This window comes from Hypanus sabinus, chromosome 21 (genome assembly GCF_030144855.1).
Source record: "Hypanus sabinus isolate sHypSab1 chromosome 21, sHypSab1.hap1, whole genome shotgun sequence".
In the NCBI taxonomy this organism is placed as follows: domain Eukaryota; kingdom Metazoa; phylum Chordata; class Chondrichthyes; order Myliobatiformes; family Dasyatidae; genus Hypanus; species Hypanus sabinus.
In genome coordinates, this window is record NC_082726.1 from 66,009,723 (window position 1) to 66,031,308 (window position 21,586).

The 21,586-nt window shown below is 42.1% G+C and overlaps 2 protein-coding genes across 2 annotated transcripts in view; one reads left to right on the plus strand and one right to left on the minus strand.

Moving 5' to 3' along the window:
• Window positions 1-21,586, plus strand: part of wdfy4 (WDFY family member 4) — a 306,893-nt gene that overhangs the window by 187,787 nt on the left and 97,520 nt on the right. The window contains exons 40-43 of the mRNA XM_059946114.1: window positions 3,860-4,084; window positions 8,991-9,081; window positions 16,182-16,330; window positions 19,394-19,542. Of these exons, the coding sequence (XP_059802097.1) occupies window positions 3,860-4,084; window positions 8,991-9,081; window positions 16,182-16,330; window positions 19,394-19,542 (614 nt within the window). The remainder of the gene's footprint in view (window positions 1-3,859; window positions 4,085-8,990; window positions 9,082-16,181; window positions 16,331-19,393; window positions 19,543-21,586) is intronic.
• lrrc18a (leucine rich repeat containing 18a) overlaps window positions 1-21,586 on the minus strand; it is a 70,970-nt gene that overhangs the window by 20,480 nt on the left and 28,904 nt on the right. The window lies entirely within an intron of this gene.

Below are 21,586 nucleotides of genomic sequence, written 5' to 3' on the forward strand. Positions count from 1 at the left end.
ATTATAATAACAACGTAACTGGATTATTTTTAGTGATAATTAATAATAACCCAATTACATTCTCATTTGGTAATATCGAAGGCAGCATTAAGCGGAAATTTAGAGTGTGTAAAAAGAATACTTTGTTAATAATGGAATACTTTAATCAAAATGTAGACTGCCCAAAACTGATTAAGGATAATATTGTGGTCGGTAAATTCCTGGAAAATGCACAAGATGATTTATGGACCATCATGTTGAGGAGCCAACCAGGGAACGGGCTTTCCCAGATTGAGGATTGGAGTAATATACCGGCATTGATTGAAAAATTGATTGACAGACGAGAAGCAGAGAGTTAGCACAAATGGGACTTTTTCACGGTGGTAAGCTGTGTCTTCTATCATAGGGATCGGTGTTTCAACTCAGCTATTCACACTACACACCAGTGCTTTGATGAGAAAAGAGATGTAATTTTTCTAAGTTCCAGATTCAAGATTATTTTTGTCGTTTTTCAGTACATGGTACTTGGTTGCCAAGGTAGCATAGCGGTTAGCGCTACGTTATTACAGCTTGGGACATCAGAGCTCGGAATTCAGTTCTGGCATCCTCTGTGATGAGCCTCTGCAATCCTCCCTGAGGAATGAGGGTGGTTTCCTCCAGGTGCTCTGGTTCCCTCCCACACTCCAAAGATGTACTGGGTAGGTTAGTTGGTCATTTTAAATTGTCCTGTCATTTGGTTAGGGTTAAATCATGCTTGTTGAGGTTGCTGGGGAGGGGTAGCTTGAAGGGCAGAAGAGCCTATTCTGCGCTGTATCACTAAATGAAAAAAAAATAAATACACAAGACTGCAGATCGGATACAGCATAAAGAACACAATACAAAACAAAAAAAACCTAGAATAAATATAAATATAAATGCAGTCCTATAAACCACTATGTACAAGTAACTGTTATACACATAGACTGATTGTATGTACAAAAAGTGACACTGGGTTCACTGATAATGTAAAACTGGACAGGAATGTGTTTTGTGAGGAAGGTGCAAGGAGGATTCAAGGTTATTTAGAGAAGTTCTGTAAGTGGGAAAATACATATGGCGAGAATTTCCTTTGAGTGCTCCGGTTTCCTCCCACGCTCCAAAGATGGTCCTGTTAGTAGGTTATTTGGCATTGTAAATTGTCCCATGATTAGACTAATGTTAAATATGTGGGATGCTGGGTGGGTTGGGTCATTCAGTGGAGGGGCTGTTTCTGCAATGTATTGCTAATGAACTAATTAAATAAATACATGCCATATGCCATATACTTGCTTTCTTTTGTTCATCACCCCTTTGGGGGCATAGGCTGTCACCAGCTGCTCAGCAGAGTCCTTTGACTTGGGCCAGTCATTCACATTTTCCCATGTGTAGCCCATCTTCTTGTGCATCCTTCCTCTTCTAAGGGTGAGGTCTCTGGAGCTTCTGTTGCCATTTCTGTATGACGTGGGATCGTTAGCCTCATGCCCAAAACTCTTCCTTTCACAGCCAGGCTTTGAACTGTCCATGGCGGAGTTCAGATGCAGTATAGTGTGCAGAAGGGTGCTGTTTAACTTCAGTGTAGTTGGTGATAGATTGGAAATGTTGATGTGCAAGGAGATCTGAGTCTCCTTGTATACCAGGAAATGTAGTACAGCAAGCAGTTACAAAGACAATTGGCACATTGACCTTGATTGCAATAGGTCTTGAGTGCATATCACAGGTCCTGGTTATGCAACCACTGACTCCAGGCAGACAATCTTTGTAGAGTATTGATAGTGATTGGAATTACCAGTCTTGTAAAGACTCTGCCCAGAAGAAGGCAATGGCAAACCATTTCTGTCGAAAAATTTGCCAAGAATAATCATGGTCATGAGATCATACAACACAGCACCTAATGATGCTGATGATAAGTCAAAAACATGCCAGACATCGACTTTACCAACCAAATGTAGTTTTTTATTAATCACTATTGATTAGAACAATTCAAAGACTCACCATGCAGTTTCAGTGACTTATCCCTTTAGTTTCACAACTCAAAGTTCAAAAAGTTCAATGTAAATTTATTATTCAAACTCACTACCTCATACTACCCTGCGATTCAGTTTCTTGCAGGCATTCACAAAGAAACACAATAGAATCAATTAAAATAACTGTGCACAACTGAAAAGGAAAAGCAACCGATGTGCAAAAGACAATAAATGGTGCAAATGCAAAAAAAGAAAAATAATAAATAAAATAAAAACACAAGTTGTAGAGTCCTTAAGAGTGAGTCTATAGGTTGTGGGAGCAGTTCACTGTTGAGGTGACTGAAGTTTTGCCTCTGGTTCGAGAGCTTAATGGTTGAACTGTTCCTGAATTTGGTGGTGTGGGACCTGAGGCTCCTGTCCCTCCTTCCTGATGGCAGCAGCGAGAAGAGAGGGTGAGCCTCAGGACCCACACCACCAGCTTCAGGAATAGTTATCACCTCTGAGCCATCAGGCTCCTGAACCAGCAAGAATAGGTTTACTCACCCCAACACGAAACTGATTCCACAACCAACAGGCTCGCTTTCAAGGGCTCTATAACTTATGTTCTTAGTATTATTCACCTTTTATTTGCACAGTTTGTCTTCTTTTGCACTTTGGTTGTTTGTCATTCTTTGCTGATGTATAGGTTTTTCATAAATTCTGTTGTATTTATTTATTTTCCTGTGAATGCCTCCAAGAAGATGTATCTCAAGGTAGTGTACGGTACTTTGATAATACATTGACTTTGATTGTGAGTGTACTTTTTCTTTCCATGTACATATCCAAGTGCCTCTTAACAATCTCATATCACAATTCAAGAGAAAGCTGCTATTTATTTAGGACAACTTATAGAGCAAGAACTAATTGAGAAAATAGCTGGGATTACCTTTGTTTATTTGGGACACTATTCTGTATAATTGGGGCAGGAGATTGTAGTGTCAGTCACATGGCTGTTAGTCACTACACCTTGCTTAGAATGAACCATATTTATTTATTGATATAGTGAGGAGTAGGCCCTTCTGGCCCTTTGAGCTGTGCCGCCAAATTTAACCCTCGTCTAATCACAGAATAATTTACAATGATCAACTAACCTACCAACCAGTATGTATTTGGAATGTGGGAGGAAATCAGAGCACCTGAGGAAACCCACGTGGTCACGGGGAGAATGCTTAAACTCACATAGCATCAGATGCATGTGCTTGTCTTCAAAAGGCAGTGACTTTGGTTACTATAGTCGGTGAGAAACAAACAGTAAGGCAATTCAAAACTGTTTTGCTTACTGCAGTTTCAAGCATTCAGGCTTGGCGATGCTAGAAATGGCTGGGAGTGAAAATGAAATAATTTCAGTCCTTCATCAAGTTAGGAACTATGAAGGATTTGAAGGTATCTATCGACAATTATCTTGAATGTTACAATGAGAATGAAGATTTGGAGGATGTAGTCTTCTAAAGGATTGTATGAAGGCAGTCCCTTATTTGCACTAGGTGTCTGCATTCATTTTATTCATTTAATCAATAGGATACAGTAGGTGAATTTCTCCATAGATAACTATTAGGAACTATACACAGCTGTATAGTATTATATAAGTATTGGTTGTGTTCTAATTTGTTCTGTATTTCATTTAAATACGTAATTTGTTACTCAGTTAAATGGTAGTTTGCCTTTTTAATACCTTTTAATTATTTCCATGAAACTTTGGCTAATTGGAGCAACTGTTTATTGGGCCAAAATGTACTGGTCCCAATGTGTCCCAATTAACCGGAATCCACTGTATATATAAGGGGGATAAGTGCCAACAGGACTGGCAGCTGCAGGCTGCGTAGACATCATCTGTTGAGGCTTTTCTCTTGTGTCCCCAGATGCAGAAGTGCATTCTGAACCGCGCATCAAAAGACTGGGCCAAGGTTGAACAGCAGCTGCTTCAAGAGAGAGGATTATGGGGTCCTTCATCAGGCTTCCAGCAGGGTGCCTGGATTCTGGACATGGCTGAGGGCCCCAGTCGAATCAGAAAGAAGATGAGACGACAGACTATTTGCATCAATTACGCTCATGGCGCCTGTCGAACCAAGGAAGCCAAAAGTGAAGTAAGATTATATCTTTTGGAGAATGAATTCACTGTTTCAGAACCCTGTCAGTGTCTAAACTGGCAAAGTGGTGCATCTGTTAATTAAGGCAGAGAATTCACTCCATGTGTTTGTGATATTAAGATGTGCAATAAATATGTCTCTTCTCTCAGGAGTGCTTAAGTAGAAAATACAGTCAGTAGCCACTTTATTAGTTACTTCCTGCACTTAATAAAGCAGCCACTCAGTGTCTGTTCATGATCTTCTGCTGCTTGTAGCCCCTCCACTTCAAGGTTTGATGTGTTGTCTGTTCAGAGATGCTCTTCTGCACACCACTGTTGTCACGTGTGGTTATTTGAATTACCGTCACCTTCCTGTCAGCGTGAACTAGTCTGGCCAATCTCCTCTGACCTGTATCAGATCACATTTAGATCACATCACATTTCTACCCCATTCTGATGTTTTGTCTGAATAACAACTGAACCTTGACTATGGCTGCATGCTTTTATGCACTAAATTGCTACCACATGGTTGGCTGATTAGGAATTTTCATTAACAAGCAGGTGTACCTAATAAAGTGGCCACTGAGTGTACATTAAGTTCTAAATGAGACCATTTCAGGGCAGATTGTTGCAAATGCTATAACTATAACAAGATTGTTTTACCTCCCCCCTCCCCTTCTGATTGTCATCGAAGACAGGCTGAGTTGCTCTGAGCAGTCTCTTGCTGAAGCAACTAGCAAAACGTATGCACATCTGAAACTTGCTCGACATTGGAAATTCATGGTAGCTTCTGGAAATAGAGTAACCAGATGAGGTGGTGAAACTCTCTCTCAGGAATTCCCTGTGATGTGCAGTCTTAGGGAAAATGAATGTGTCTGGTTTATATGTATAAATTCAGCGTAATCAAACTCTGGTTCAGAGGATGAGTCCTGTAACTGACAGTGCTGGATTAAAAAGTCCTTTCAAACTTTTGTTGTATTTTATTGGTTTCTGGTGACATCCAAAAAACAGACATTATTTCTGATGAAGGTGTTGATTCTTTATTCTCTTCCATAGATGCTGCCTGAGTGGCTGAGTTCCTCCAGCATTTTGTGTATGTTGCTCTCGATTTCCTGCTTCTGAAGAACTTCTTGAGTTTATTATTTCTTTCTGAACCATGCATCCTATCAACAAAGCTCTTGAACATATTTCACCCATTTGCAACACTTCTGCTCTCATCCCTGTCTCCTCTGGGACAGAGCAAGGTAGAGTTACTCTGGATCTAACCTTTCACCCACCAGACTCCACAATTAACAGGTCATTCTCCACAATTTCTACCAGCTTCATGGAGATTCCACCACCAGACACATCTTCCCCTCACTCCCCTCCAACTTTAGCATTTCACAAGGACCCTTTGTAACTCCCTGATCCACTCTTTCAGTTCCCACCAGCTGCCTCCCCTCCACCCCCATGGTGCTTTCCCAGTTCAACCACAGGCAATGAATTACTTGTCTATCTTCCAATCCAATGTACCAATTTTGTGTTCACAATGTAGTCTCCTCTACGCTACTGTTGGATCTTACCATTTAATTATTGTTTTGTTATTTAGCAATTAATTATTTGCTTGCATTTTAAGAAAGTTTAATATACCTTCAGTGGCTATAGAAAGTATAATTCTCAGAGCTCTGGGGGCTTCTTTGTTCTGTGTCATTTGAATAAGTGCTTTTTCATTGGTTAACTTGGTACTGCAGTATTTGAATAGTAACTTTCTAATTGGTTATACCTTAACTATAAATTTGAATAGGATTTTTCCTTACCTGTGGGTATAAAATGGTTAAACACAATGCAGAGCCATATTAATCTGCTCAGCATCTTAGTCTCTTTTCTTTAAGCTTTCTGCTAGCAGTTTCTGCTCCTGTTTCCTTTGTTCTGTCAGCACTTATTAAAACAGTTGGGAAGCAAGATGTTTGGTGCCTCTTTCCTGACTTCTGAAAGAACCTTGGATTTAAACATCAGAGTCCAGCAGTGGAGAAACCAAACCCAGATTGGGTGATCACGCCTGTGGTCAGTGTGTAGGGTGAACCTGAGCTCCCAGCCACAGTGTTGACTCTTCTCATCACTTTAACTTTACACCCACTCCCACTCTGACCTCCTGGACTGTCACAGGCAGGCCTAAGGCAAGCCTGGGGAATAGTGCCTCATAGAACATTACAGCACAGAATCTGCTCCTTCAGCCCATCTGCAGTGCTGAACTATAATTCTGTCTAGTCCCATCAACCTGTACCTGCACTATGGCCCACCATTCCCCTCCCATCCACGTACTTACTCAAACTTCTCTTAAATATTGCAGTCAACCCTGCATCGACCACTCTGCTGGCAGCTCTTCCCACACTCTGAGTGAGGAAGTGGGAGAGGGTTTCTTCTGGAAGGTGCAGAAAATCAGTTCTCCATCTGACCTCATAAATGCAAATAAAAAAAATCTGATGGCACTCTTCTGATGATTCAAAAGGGTGACCCCAGGCAATATTTACCCTTGGATTTTAAAAAAACATGGTCACAGTAGTGTTGATGGGATATTGCTTTGCACAAACCATATTTCCTGCAACAGATACCCAATGTCATTGGCAGTTAACAGCTTAGAAAATCCATAAAGGACCATGAAGGGCTCTTTTCATGAGCTGTTCTGGATCTGATAAGCTGATCTGTCTTTCATTTGGTTCTATAATTTCCCTGACTTTTTTGTGCTGAGAATGCTGTTGGAAAATGATTACATTCTCGGAGAAGGCAGCTTGGTCTCAACAGCAGTGGGAGACTGTTGGCTCCATTCAGCACCAAACACAAACAGCACTAATGATAGTGTAGTGGTCAACATGAGGCTATTCCAGCTTGAGACATTCTGGAGTTCAGAGTTCAGTTCTGGTGCTGCCGCCATCTGTAAGAAGTTTGCATATTCTCCCGTGACAGCGTGTCTTTCCTCTGAGTGTTCCAGTTTCCTCCAACAGTCCAAAGATGTACGATTAGTAGGTTAATTGGTCATTGTAAGTTGTCCTGTGATTTGGCTAGGGTTAAAAAGGTGGGTTGTGAAGCAGTGCGTCTCAACAAGATGGAAGGGTCTGTTCTGCACTCTATCTCTAAATAAATATGCAAAGTCTATCTCAGTTAATTTTGCTGAACTGGCAGTTGGAAGGACGCTGTTCTGTACAGACTACCCCACTGAGCTAAAATAAACCAGCAGGCAGGAAAGGAGTGGGTGGAAACTGCATTATTCACAGCCTAAAACCAAGGTTGCAATCAATGTCCTGTGATAGATACTATTGAGATGAAGAGGTCCTGGTTTAATCATCCCTAGCATCATCTTCATTGTTATATGCCAAGCCATAAGGCGTGGGCAATCATGGTCTTTGACCAGGATTGTTCTTGGCAAATCCATAGAACTGACTACAAAAGGGGAATGATTTGCTGTGAGTCTTGATGAGTCCAGGTTAATTTAAGGGGAGGCAGCAGGGGTGGATGGTAAGGGACTGATAGCTTTACACAGTGTTGAACTTATGACCTATCGAAATATATCAACTTAATAATCTCGAAGCAGGCAATTTGGTCCATTGTGCCCTAGCCGAGTCTTACCCACCTTGTAGCATGTTCTCTAGCTCTCCAGGTCACAGTTTCTCACATGAGATTGCATCCTTTCCATTTATTCATTTCATGTTCAGGCCTTATTGCATGTGAATCATAGAGTTATATCATTATACAGCGTGTGAAGAGGCCCTTCAGCCCAGCTCATCTATGCCAACCAAAGTAAACTTCATGAGCTAGTCCTGTTTGCCAGAATTTAGCCCATATCTCTCCAAACCTTTCTATCACTGAACTTCAAGTGTCTTTTAAATATTGTAATTGTACCAACCTCTACCAGTTACTCTGGGAGCTCATCCTGTTTGTCCACACCTCTATGTAGAAAAACACTTATTCTCAGATTCCTTTAAAATCTTTTCCCTCTCATCTTAAACTTCTGCCCTTCAGCTATAGACTCCCCAACCCTGGGAAAAGGATTGCATCTAAGTCCCTCATGACTTTACATTCCTCAGCCTTCCTCACTCCAAGGAAAACAGTCCCTCCTTATAACTCATGCTCAATTCCAGCAATTTCCTTGTGAATCTTTCCTCTACTTTAATCCCATTCTTCCTGTAGCTTGATTAGAACTGCACACAATATTTCCAGGTGTGGTCTCATTAGTGTCCTCTGCAACTTCTCACTGTCATCGTTTTCCTCAATGGTACAAGAATAAAACACTACAGATACTAGAACTGATGAAAGCACATTGATTTCAATCATTAATTCTATTGTTCTGTCTGCAGGTGCTGCCTGATCTGCTCAAATTTTGAATTTCTTTATTTGCTTGCCACTGAATTTCGACTTGTATTTAGACAGAGCATTGCAATTTCTTTAATAAGATATAAAGGAACACTTTTGCCTCCATCTTAGTGAATTAACTCAAACTATACTTTGTTAAGTGGTTAATGTTCCACTTGACAGCACTGTAAGATTGGGGTTTGATTCCTATTGCTGTCTGTAAGAGTTTGGATGTTCTCCCCATGACTGTGTGGGTCTTCTCTGGGGGCTCTGTTTTCTTCCCACATTCCAAAGGCAGACAGATTAGTGTTTGTGAGTTGTGGCTGTTCTGTGTTGGTGCCAGAAGCATGGCAGCACTCGTGGGCTGCCCAGCGCAATCCTCGCTGATTTAAATTGATGCAAATGATGCACTTCACTGTATGTTTTGAAGTACACGTGACAACTAAAGCTAATCTTTAATTGTTTATCTTTGCAATCTGCCACGGCATTTCATGTCTGAAAGTTGCTTTCTTGAGTTGTTCATTATAATGACATTAGGAGAATCAGTTTGAAAATTCAATCTCAAAATCCTTGATATTCCTCATTTACTTTCATCACAGATCAGTGAGAAACCTGGATGTGAGCAGTTCTACCTAAAGTTATGCTCAACAGATGAACATGTGGGAAGAACTGAAAACCAGTTGTACACAGGTAAAATTCTTCAGATTTTCCAACATTCCTGCTGCCAGGCTGCATCCCCAGGGGAGTAGAAATTGATGGTTTACCTGATACCTGAAGTAGTGAGTTGTTTCCTTGCCCCCTTTGTGGTAAGCACTTCTGGATGTTTTGCAGAATTAAATGCACTAAAGACATTTTAGAAATAGTTTCTTCCCCTCCATTATCAGATTTCTGAATGATCATAAATGCAAGATATAAAATGATCATAAAAATGAAGCATGCAGGATTGAAGGTGCTCTATTTAAATGTACGTAGCATTCGGAATAAGGTGGACGAACCTGTGGCGGGGTTAGAGATTGGTTGGTATGACCTTGTGGGCATCACTGAATCATGGCTGAAAGAAGGCCATAGCGGGGAGCTTAACAAAAGGATATACTTCGTATCAAAAAGACAGGCAGGAAGGCATAGGTGGTCATGTGACTCTGGTGGTAAGAGGTAGAATTACATCTTTAGAAAGAGGAGACATAGGGTCAGAGAAAATTGAATCTTTATGGGTGGAGTTAAGAAACAGTAAGGGTAAAAAGACATTGATGGGAATCATATATAGGAATCCAAGTAGTAGCCAAGATGTGGGGTTAAGATTGCAAAGGGAGCTGGAAAAGGAATGTATTAAGGGCATGACACAGTTGTAATGGGGGACTTCAATATGCAAGGGGATTGGGAAAAACATCGAAACATAGAAAACCTACAGCACAATACAGGCCTTTCAGCCCACAATGCTGTGCCAAACATACACTTACTTTAGAAATTATCTAGGGTTACCCATAACCCTCTACTTTTCTAAGCTCTGTGTATCTGTCCAGGAGTCTCTTAAAAGACCCTATCATAGCCGCCTCCATCACCACCACCGGCAGCCCATCCCGGGCACTCACCACTCTCTGCATAAAAAAACATACCCCTGACATCCCCTCTGTACCTACTTCCAAGCACCTTAAAACTGTGTCCTCTCAGCCCTGGGAAAAAGCATTTGACTATCCACACGACTAAAGGCTCTCATCATCTTATACGTCTGTCAAGTCAACTATCATCCTCCATCACTCCAAGGAGAAAAGGCCAAGTTCACTCAACCTATTCTCATAAGGCATGCTCCCCAATCCAGGCAACATCCTTGTAAATCTCCTCTCCACCCTTTCAATAGTTTCCACATCCTTCCTGTAGTGAGGTGACCAAAACAGAACACAGTACTCCAAGTGGGGTCTGACCAGGGTTCTATACAGCTGTAACATTACCTCTCGGCTCTTGAACTCAATCCCATGGTTGATGACCAATGCACCGTATGCCATCTTAACCACACAGTCAACCTGCGCAGCAGCTTTGAGTGTTCTATGGATGCAGATCCCAAGATCCCTCTGATCCTCCACACTGTCAAGAGTCTTACCATTAATGCTATATTCTGCCATCATATTTGACCTACCAAAATGAACCACCTCACACTTATCTGGGTTGAACTCCATCTGCCAATTCTCAGCCCAGTTTTACATCCTATTGATGTCACGCTATAACCTCTGACATCTCTCCACACTATCCACAACACGCCAGCAAATTTACTAACCCATCCCTCCACTTCCTAATCCAGGTCATTTATAAAAATCTTGGTCCCAGAGCACATCCCTGAGGCACTCCACTGGTCACCGACCTCCATGCAGAATATGACCCAACTACAACCACTCTTTGCCTTCTGTGGGCAAGCCAGTTCTGGATCCACAAAGCAATGTCCCCTTAGATCTCATGCCTCCCTACTTTCTCAATAAGCCTTGCAGGTTCAGGTTGGTGTCAGGCAAAGTCTGTGGATCAGGTTGATGTCAGATCACAAGAGAGGAACTTGTTGAATTCCTACGAGGTGGCTTTTTAGAGCAGCTTCTGCTTGAGCCTACTCTGGGAAAGACCATCTTAGAATGGGTTTTGTGTAATAACCCAGATCTCATTAGGGAGCTTAATGTAAAGGAACCCTGAGGAGGCAGTGATCATAATATGATTGAATTCATACTGCAATTTGAGAGGGAGAATCACAGGCTACATGTTTCAGTGTCACAATAAAATAAAGGGAATTACAGAGGCTGAGAGAGGAGCTTGTCTAGGTAGATTGTAGGATACTGGCAGGGATGAAGGCAGAGTAGAGATGGCTGAAGTTTCTGGAAATAGTTCACAAGGGGCAGGATACATATGTCCCGCAGAAGAAGATGTTCTCAAATGTCGGGTAGGCAACTGTGGCAGACAAAGGAAGTTAAGGACTGCATAAAAGCCAAGGAAAGGGCATATAGGTAGCAAAAGTGAATGGGAAGTTGAATGATTGTGAAGCTTTTAAAATCCAATAAAAAGCTATAAGAAGGGAAAAGATGAAATACAAGGGAAAGCTAGCCAATGATACAGAACAGATAATAAAAGCTTTTCCAGTTATATAAAAAGGGAGGTGAGAGTTGATATACCACTGAAAAATGATGCTGGTGAGGTAATAATTGGGGACAAGGAAGTGCCGTTGATATTACAAAGGAAAACGTGCAAGACAAACTGAAAGGTCTTAAGGTGGATAAGTCACCAGGTCCAGATGGACTACATGCCAGAGCCCTGAAGAGATAATGGATGCATTAGTCATGATCTTTCAAGAATCACTTGCAGCAAGACTTAGACAATTTGGAAGAATGGGCAAAAAAGTGTCAGATGGAATGCAGTGTTGGGAAATGTATGATAATGTATTTTGATAAAAGGAACAATAGTGTTACCTAAATGGGGAGAAGGTTCAAACATCAGAGGTGCAGAGGAACTTGGGAGTCCTCATGCAAGACATTCAGTAGATTAATTTACAGGTTGAATCTGTGGTAAATGCAATGTTGGGATGCCTTTCAAGGAGAATAGTATATAAAAACATGGAGATAATGCTAAGGATTTATAAGACACTAGTCAGGCTGCACTTGGAACATTGTCAACAATTTTAGCCCCATGTCTCAGAAAGGATGTGTTATCCTTGGTGAGAGTCTAGAGGAGGTTCATGAGGATGATTTTGGGATTGAATGGGTTAACATATGCAGAACATTTGGCAGCTTTGGGCCTGTACTCACTGGAATTTAGAAGAATGTGGGGGAGGGGGGATCTCATTGAAACCAACCAAATGTTGAAAGGACTAGATAAGGTGGATGTGGAGAAGATGTTTCCTATGGTGGGGTGTATCTAGAACTAGAGGGCACAGCCTCAAAGTTGAGGGGTGACCTTTTAGTACAGAAGTAAGGAAGAATTTTTTTTTAGCCAGAGAATAGTGAATCTATGGAATGCTCTGCTACAGAAAGCTGTGGAGGCCAAGTTCTTGGGTATACTTAAGGTGGAGGTTGATAGTTTCCTGATTGATCAGGGCATCAAAGGATATGACGAGAAGGCAGGTATATGAGGTTGAGTGGGATTCGGGATCAGCTATGATGGAATGGCAGAGCAAACTTTATGGGCTGAATGGCCCAATTCTGCTCCTTGTGTCTTATAGTCTTATAAGACCATAAGGTTCAGGAGCAGAATTAGGTGATTTGGCCCATTGAGTTTGTTCTGCTATTTCATCATGGCTGATCCATTTTCTCTCTCAGCCTCATTCTGCTGCCTTCTCCCCATATCACTTCATGCCCTGACTATTCAATAATCTACCAACCTCTGCCTTAACTATACGAATATCTTCCACAGATTCCACAGATTCACTATCCTCTGGCTAAAGAAATTTGTACTCATTTGTACTCATCTCTGTTCTAAAAGGTGGACCTCTGTTCTAAGGCTGTGTCCTGTGGTCTTCGACTCCCCACCATAGGAAACATCCTTTCCAAATCCACTCTATGAAGGCCTAGCAACTTTTGAAGGTTTCAATGAAATTCCTCCCTCATTCTTATGAATTCCAGTGAGTAGAGGCCCAGAGACATTCATATGATGAGCCTTTCAATCGTTGAATAATGTTTATAAACTTCCTTTGAGCCCTCTCCAAAGTCAATACATGCTTTCTTAGATAAAAGGCCCAAAAATGCTCACCATACTCCAAGTGAGACCTCACCAGTGCTTTATAAGTCTCGACATTACATCCTTGCTTTTATATTTTAGTCCTCTTGAAAAGAATGCTAACATTGCATTTGCCATCCTCACCATCAACTCAAGCTGCAAATTAACCTATAGGGAATCCTGTGTGAGAATTCCCAAGTCCCTTTGCACCTCAGATTTTTGTATTTTCTTTCCACTTAGAAAATAGTCTACCCTTTCATCTCTTCTACCAAAGTGCATGACCATACACTTCCCAACTCTGTATTCCACCTGCTGCTTTGCCCATTCTTCTAATCTGTCTAAGTCCTTCTGCAGCCTCTCTCTTCCTCCAAAGCACCTGTCTCTCCACCTGTCTTTGTATCATCTGCAAACCTGGCCACAAAACCATCAATTCCATCATCCAAGTCATTGACATATAATGTAAAAAGAAGTGGTCCTATCAAAGACCCCCGTGGAGCACCACTAGTCACCACAGCCAGCCACAAAAGTTGTTATCATGAATATTTGTTGTTCCATTTTTTGAAAAATATATTTCTTTACAATTTATGTCTTTGCACTGCACAGTTGCTGCATGAACAACTGTATTAAATAAATCTGACTCTGATTAGGACATCCCACTTGTGAGATGCAGTTTGATCACTCCTGATAGTAATTCTGCTTTTTCCATGTCCACCTCCTCAAAGTTCAAAGTAAATTCATCATGAAAGTACATATATGTTACCATATACTGCCTTGAGATTCATTTCTAGCAGGTATTTATAAGACATAAAGAAACACAATAGAATTTACCAAAAAACTATACTTTAACAAAGACTAACAAATGCCAAGGTGCCTGTGATGCTGCTGCAGGTACGTGTTTCATTGCATCTGTGCACACGTGTGCTTGTGCATCTGACAATAAAGTCGACTGACTTTGTACTTGGAGAGGCTAGGATCTGAGGCCATAAACTCAGAATAAGAGGATGTCCCTTTAGAACTGAGGCGAAAGTCAAAGTCAAATTTGAAAGGAAATTTATTATCAAAACACAAATATCTCACCATATACTGTACTACCCTAAGATTCATTTTCTTGGGGGCATTCGTGGTAGAACAAAGAGATACAATACAATCAATGAAACACACACAAGCAAGACTGACAAACAAACAATATGCAAATGAAGACAAAACTGCAAATACAAAAAAAACAATAAATAAATAATATTGGGAAGAAAGTGACTCAATGGGTGTGGAATCAGTTCAGTGTTGAGGTGTACGAAGTTATCTATGCTGGTTGAGCAATCAAAGCGTGGGGGCTAAGTCACGGTGCATTCAAGGCAGAGATTGATAGGTTCTTGATTGGTAAGGGGCTTAAGGGTTATAGGAAGAAGGTTCAAAGTTCAAAAAGTTTGAAGTAAAATTTATTATCAGAGTACATACATACAAATCTGAAATTATTTTTCTGCAGGTGTTGTTAGTAAATCTACAGAACAGCAACTGTAAACTGTAAACATCAGGAACTGTTAAATGTAAACAAACTGTAAAATGCAGATATAAATAAATAGCAATAAGTAAAGTGCGAAATAACAATATAACAAACTCCTTAAATAAGTCCTTAAATGAATGTAGCTGATGCACCATCAATAACTCTCGGAGACATGAGGCGAGAGATAGGCTTTAATTATCTGGAAGAGAGAGCACTATCAGCAGCAAGAGACCATCACACAACATCCTGGAGACTGAGGGAGGAGCAGTGCCTCCAATCGCCTTTATACAAGGGTCTGTGGAAGGAGCCACAGGAGCAGTCAGCGGGGGAGGGGGGGGGTGTCCAGACAGGTATATGTAGTTCACCACAGTAGCTATCCACTTTTGTTCAAGAGCCTGATGCCTGAGGGGTAGTAACTGTTCCTGAACCTGGTGGTGTGAGTCCTGAGGCTCCAGTATCTTCTACCTGATGGCAGCAGTGAAAAAAGAGCCTGGCCTGGGTGATGAGGATCTTTGATGATGGGTTCTGATTTTCTACAGCATTGTTTCATGTAGAAGTGCTCAATGGTTGCTGGGTTTTACCTGTGATGTACTTGGCCAAATCCACTACTCTTTGTACGATTTTCCACTCAAAGGCATTGGTGTTCCCGTACCAGGGCGTAATGCAGCCAGTCAGCACACTTTCCATCTCATATCTATAAAAGTTTACCATGTTTGTCTACAAAGGTTTTCAAAGACATGCCATACCTCCACAGACTCCTGAGGAAGTAAAGGTGCTGTTGTGCTTTCTTTGCAATTATATTAATATGATATGTCCAGGACAATTCTTCTGATATAATGATACACTGGAATTTAATGTTACTGACCCTCTCTACCTCTGATCCTCTGATGATTACTGGCTCATTGACCTCTGGTTTCCCTCTGCTGAAGTCTGCAATCAGTTCCTTGGTCTTATTGACACTGAGTGAGAGGTTGTTGTTATTAAATCTCCCTCCTGTATGCTGATACTGCCCACAACAGTGGGGTCATATAAGGTGAGAGAATGGAGCTGAAAAAAAATCACCCTTGATTGAATGAAGGAGTAGACTCAATGGATCAAAAGCAGCATTTATTATCAAAAAGCCCCACCATCTACTCCATGCTCTCTTCTCACTGCTGCCATCAGGAAGGAGATACAGGAGCCTTAGGTCACACACCACCAGGTTCAGGAACAATTATTACCCTTCAACCATGCAGGCTCCCGCACGAGTCTGTTGAGGTAAGTTCACTCACCTCAACTCTGAAGTGATTCCATAAGCTACAGACTGACTCTACAACTCATGTTCTCAATATCATTCATTACTTATTTATTATGATTGTTAGTTATTTTTGCCTCTGCAGTTTGTCCTCTTTTACACACTGGTTGCCAGTCTTTTTTAATTATTTCTATTGTATTTCTTTCTTCTACTGTGACAGCCTGCAAGAGAGTGAATCTTTGAATAGTATATAGACACATATGTAGCTCGATAATAAATTTACTTTGAACTTTGAATGGCCTAATTCTACTCATATATGTGACGGTCTAATGGAATTTATCAGAAAATGGCAGTCAGTGTTAATGTTGATTCCAGCAGGGGAGATCAATATCGATGAAGAAGGCATTGATTGCACGCAGTTAACCTTCTTCCCTGCTCTTGCTGAAAGTGTCCACTCCGAGGAGTTCTTTGAGCAGTGTGTGGAGCGACAAGCCATTCTCGAGAATCTCGTTGAGAAAGAGAAGGTACGGATATAATTTCGACTGTTGGAAGTTGATGCATCATATTATTAGGATTGTTCCTTAAGCCAAATTGATTCAACACAGAATAGTTTATTTATGTTTCAGAGATTTATGAAGGTTTTAAGTTTAAGTTGCTTTGTGAGGAGAATATACTGATTACATCCGGAGGTCATTTCAAAAACTCCTCCACTGCTCCCCCACAGCTGCCAGGGCATTTGTGGCTTTCATCACACTTTGCCAGCACAAGGGCTTGAACTATAAACAAGACAAAAGCAAAACTATTGTAGAAATCATCATGCTGAAAGAAGATTTCACCCCCAGAAAGATCTAGAGATGTTGGTGTGGATTTAGCAGTGGGGGTGTGGTGCTTGAAGGTGTAGTGCCTTGCGGCCTCCAGCTCCTCTATTCTGGAGAGTTCCCTCCTAACTCCACACACTTCAGGAGGGGAAGGCAGAAACAAAGGGTTGTCATCGTTAGAGAAGAGGGCACAGATGAACAGCACAGACCAGTTGGCAGAATGGCCTGTTTTGCAGATAGATAAAACTTAATGAAATAAAAGCATTATAGCACATAATTCTCTGTAAATCTGCCATCTCCAATGGGATCCCACCACCAAGCTTATCTCTCCCCACCTCCCCTCCACTTTCTGCTTTCTGCGGGAATCACTCCCTAGGTGACTCCCTTGTCCTTCTGCAGCTTCCCTCCCCGGTTTCACCTATCACCTACCATCTTGTACTTCTTCCTCCCTTCCCCCCCACCTTCTTGCTCTGACTTCTTATTCTATTTTTCCAGCTCTGATGAAGGAACTTGGCCTGAAACATCAGTTGTACTCTTTTCCATAGACGCTGCCTGGCTTGCTGGGTTCTTCCAGCATTTTGTGTGTGTTGCCTGAATTTCCAGCACCTCCAGATTTTCTCATTTACTGAATCCTTTGTGCTTTTGCTGTGAATGTTGACCTCTTTGTAACATAATTTACTGAAACCTATTAAAACAAAGTTGAAACTCCAGTTCCCTGTCCCACAATATACAATGTACAATTGCCAGTATCTCCCAGATGAACAGCAATCTGTCTCTAATATTGAATTTTGGACTTCATCCCTTGAGAGGGGTTTTCATATCTGGGGTAAATATCATGGGGAAGGTTACTTTCAGAGAGGGTTAGTTTTTACCACTGGGGAGTGGTATAATTGTGGGGAAGGAGTCTCTGTATTGTGGAAGGGGGCCCTAGTATGAAGCAAGGGGTTAGAGGTTGGGTATTAGGGATTTGGATTAGTACAAGAGATGATTTAGTTGTGAGGAATGGGATTAATATCAAGGAAGGATTAATTTTCAGAAGTGGTGTTGGTTTTGAGGTGGGGAGATAATTTTAGAGAATAAGTTTCAGAAAGAGAGTTTCAGGTTGGAGGAGCAACACCTCATATTCCGTCTAGGTAGTCTCCAACCTGATGGCATGAACATTGATTTCTCCTTTCAGTAAATTTTTCACCTCTCCCTTCCCTCTTCTTCCATTCCACTCTCTGGCCTTTTACCTCTTCTCCTCACCTGCCTATCACCTCCCCCCCCCCCCCAGTGCTCCTTCTTCCCTTTCTCCCATGGTCCTATCCCCTCTCCTATCAGACTCTTCTCCAGCCCTTTATCTTTCCTACCCACCTGGCTTCATCCATCCCCTTCTCGCTTGTCTTCTTCCTCTCCCCCCACCTTTTTATTCTGTTGACTTCCCTACCCCCTTCCTTTCCAGTCCTGATGAAGGGTCTTGGCTTGAAATGTTGACTGTTTATTTATTTCCATTGATGCTGCCTGATTTGCTGACTTCCTCCAGCACTTTATGTGTGCTGCTCTAGTTTTGGAGAGCATAGTTTCTTTCAAGGAACAAAGTTGGTTCCAGGAAGTGGGGTTTATTTTGAGAATATACGAAATAGGGGTAGAGGTTGGCAATATGCCCTTTGAGCTTGGAATCAACAAGAACATGGCTGATCTCTTACCACACCACCATTTCTCACCATATCTATTGATTCCTCTAATGCACAAGGGTCAGTTAATCTCCATTTTGAGGTAAGTGGCCAGTTCTGCAGCCGATTTTAGTGATCCTGGTTTTAGTAATACTGTTGTGATTCCAGTGCTCCCAAATAATCAGCTGTTTGATTTCAGTGACCCTGAATTCTGAGCCTTTTCTGATTTCACTGATCCAATGCACAGTGGCTCTGAATGCTGGATTGTGTCTGATTCCATCTTCTTCTTCTTAAACCTTTACCCCTGGGACATAGGCTCTGACATAGAGCCATAGACTCATCAGAGTCCTCTGTCCTGTGCTGGTCTTTCAAGGTTTCCCAATGTAACACACACAAAATGCTGGCAGAAATCAGCAGGTCAGGTAGCGTTAATGGAAAAGAGAAAACAGCTAGCGTTTTGGGCCGAGACCCGTCACCAGAAGCCCTGATGAAAGGTCTCAGCCCGAAATCTCAACTGTCTTCTCATTTCCACAGATGCTGCCTGACCTACTGAGTTCCCCCAGCATTTTACGTGTGTTGCTTTGAATTTGCAGATTTTCTCATGTTTGTGGTTTTGCAGGTGTAGCTTGTCTTTGTGGTGTATCCTTCCTCTTCCAAGGATGAGATCGTTGGAACTTCTGTCAGTGTTTCTGTAATTCTGGGTTTTTATGGGATGGGGTTGCTAGCCCCCATGCCCAACCCTCCTCCTTTCCTAGCTGGGCTTGGGACCATCCATGCCGGAGTTTGTGCATGATTCCATTCATCCAAAGTTCTGGGCTTTGCTGATTCCAAGGCCCTTGAATTCTGGATTCTGTGTGATTCTGAAGATCCTAAATCCTCTCCTCAGCCAGATGCCAGTGATGCGACCATTGACTATGTTTGATTCCAGAGGCCCTGGATACCAGGTCTAGCTTGAATCCATTGATCCCACAAACTGGATCATATTTGATTGCAGAGTTCATGACAGATGATCATTTCCTCCCTTTTCCATCTCCATATTTGTTGACCCTTTAGAGTTGTGGACAGGAGCAAGTCTGTTTCTAAGTTTGTCCCACGTTAACATGGCATTCTTTCACAGATTGACCTGAAGTTCTCCCTCATTGTTGCTGAGGACCATTTGCTAATGGAAAGTGTTCTGCTGTTTGGCAAAAGTCACTTTTATATTTGTGAGAATTTCACACTGTCATCATCTGGCGATGTATACTGCACAAGGCACCATCCTTCAAGGTAATGTTGCAACTGGTGTTCAGCCCCCTTCTGTTATGTTCCATGTTGTGTGCAATTGTAACTATCTTACCTCCCTGGCCCATCACACTTGTGACCATGATCTCCAAGATCTGCTGTCCTTCTACACTGTTGATTCTCCTGTATTTATCGAGACTCCGTCACCTTGTTTGTGTTGCTCAAATATGTTTCCACGCTCTTGACCTAATTTGAATTCCACTTGTTTTATTTATTTGTCATAAGAACATCAAAACATTGAAACACAATGATCATCAATGATCATCACAGTTTGAGGATGTGCTGGGGGCAGTCCCAAAATAGCATGCCAGCAACTCACTAGCCTTCACCTAATCTATACAACTTTGGACTGTGGGAGGAAACCGGAGCAACTGGAGGAAACCCACACGGTCACTGGGAGAACAAACACACTCCTTACAGACAGTGGCGGGAATCAAACCCCGATCAGTGATTGCTGGTGCCATAAAGAAATTGCGCTAACCGCCATGTTACTGTGCTGCCCTTGCTATGTTGGCATTGGAAGCATGGCGACACTTGTGGGCTGCCCAGAACAGTCAATGCTGATTTGATTTGATGCAAGACGAGACACTTCACTGTCAAATGGAGCTGCAGCTTGATGACCTTCAGAGGTAATAGGAGCTACAGGGAGGTAGTTGCCCCTAAGTTGCAGAAGGCAGGTAGTTGGGTGACCTTCAGGAGAGGGTAAGGGAATAGGCAGCTAGTGCAGAGTAGCCCTGTGGCTGTTCCCCTCCATAGTAAATAAACTGCTCTGGGTACTGTAGGAGGGGGCAACCTACCAGGGCAGCAAGCAGGTCTCTGGCACTGAGTTGATCCCTGTGGGGAGATGAGGAGTGCATTAGTGATAGGGGATTCCATAGTGAGAGGAGCTGGCAGCATATTCTTTGGGGGTGAAAGAGATGCCTGGATGATGTGTTGCCTCCCATTCTAATGGGGAGGGTGCACAGCTGGAAGTTGTGGTATATATTGTGGTGAAATCATCAGACAAAGTCAGCATGGATTTGTGAAAGGAAAATCATATCTGACAAATCTTATAGAATTTTTTGAGGCTGTAACTAGTAGAGTGGATAGGGGAGAACCAGTGGATGTGGTATATTTGGATTTTCAAAAGGCTTTTGACAAGGTCCCACACAGGAGACTAGTGTGCAAACTTAATGCACACGGTATTGGGGGTATGGTATTGATGTGGATAGAGAATTGGTTGGCAGACAGGAAGCAAAGAGTGGGAATAAATGGGACCTTTTCAGAATGGCAGGCAGTGACTAGTGGGGTACCACAAGGATCAGTGCTGGGATCCCAATTGTTTACAACATATATTAATGATTTAGATGAGGGAATTAAATGCAGCATCTCCAAGTTTGCGGATGACATGAAGCTGGGCGGCGGTGTTAGCTGTGAGGAGGATGCTAAGAGGGTGCAGGGTGACTTGGATAGGTTAGGTGAGTGGGCAAATTCATGGCAGGTGCAATTTAATGTGGATAAATGTGAGATTATCCACTTTGGTGGCAAGAACAGGAAAAGAAATTATTATCTGAACGGTGGCCGATTAGGAAAAGGGGAGATGCCACGAGACCTGGGTGTCATTGTACACCAGTCATTCAAAGTGGGCATGCAGGTACAGCAGGGGGTGAAAAAGGTGAATAGTATGTTGGCACTAACAGCAAGAGGATTTGAGTACAGGAGCAGGGAGGTTCTACTGCAGTTGTACAAGGCCTTAGTGAGACCACACCTGGAATATTGTGTGCAGTTTTGGTCCCCTAATCTGAGGAAAGACATTCTTGCCATAGAAGGAGTACAGAGAAGGTTCACCAGATTGGTTCCTGGGATGGCAGGACTTTCATATGAAGAAAGACTGGATCAACTGGGCTTATACTCACTGGAATTTAGAAGACTGAGGGGGGGATCTTAATGAAATGTATAAAATTCTAAATGGATTGGACAGGCTAGATGCAGGAAGATTGTTCCCGATGTTGGGGAAGTCCAGAACAAGGGGTCACAGTTTAAGGATAAA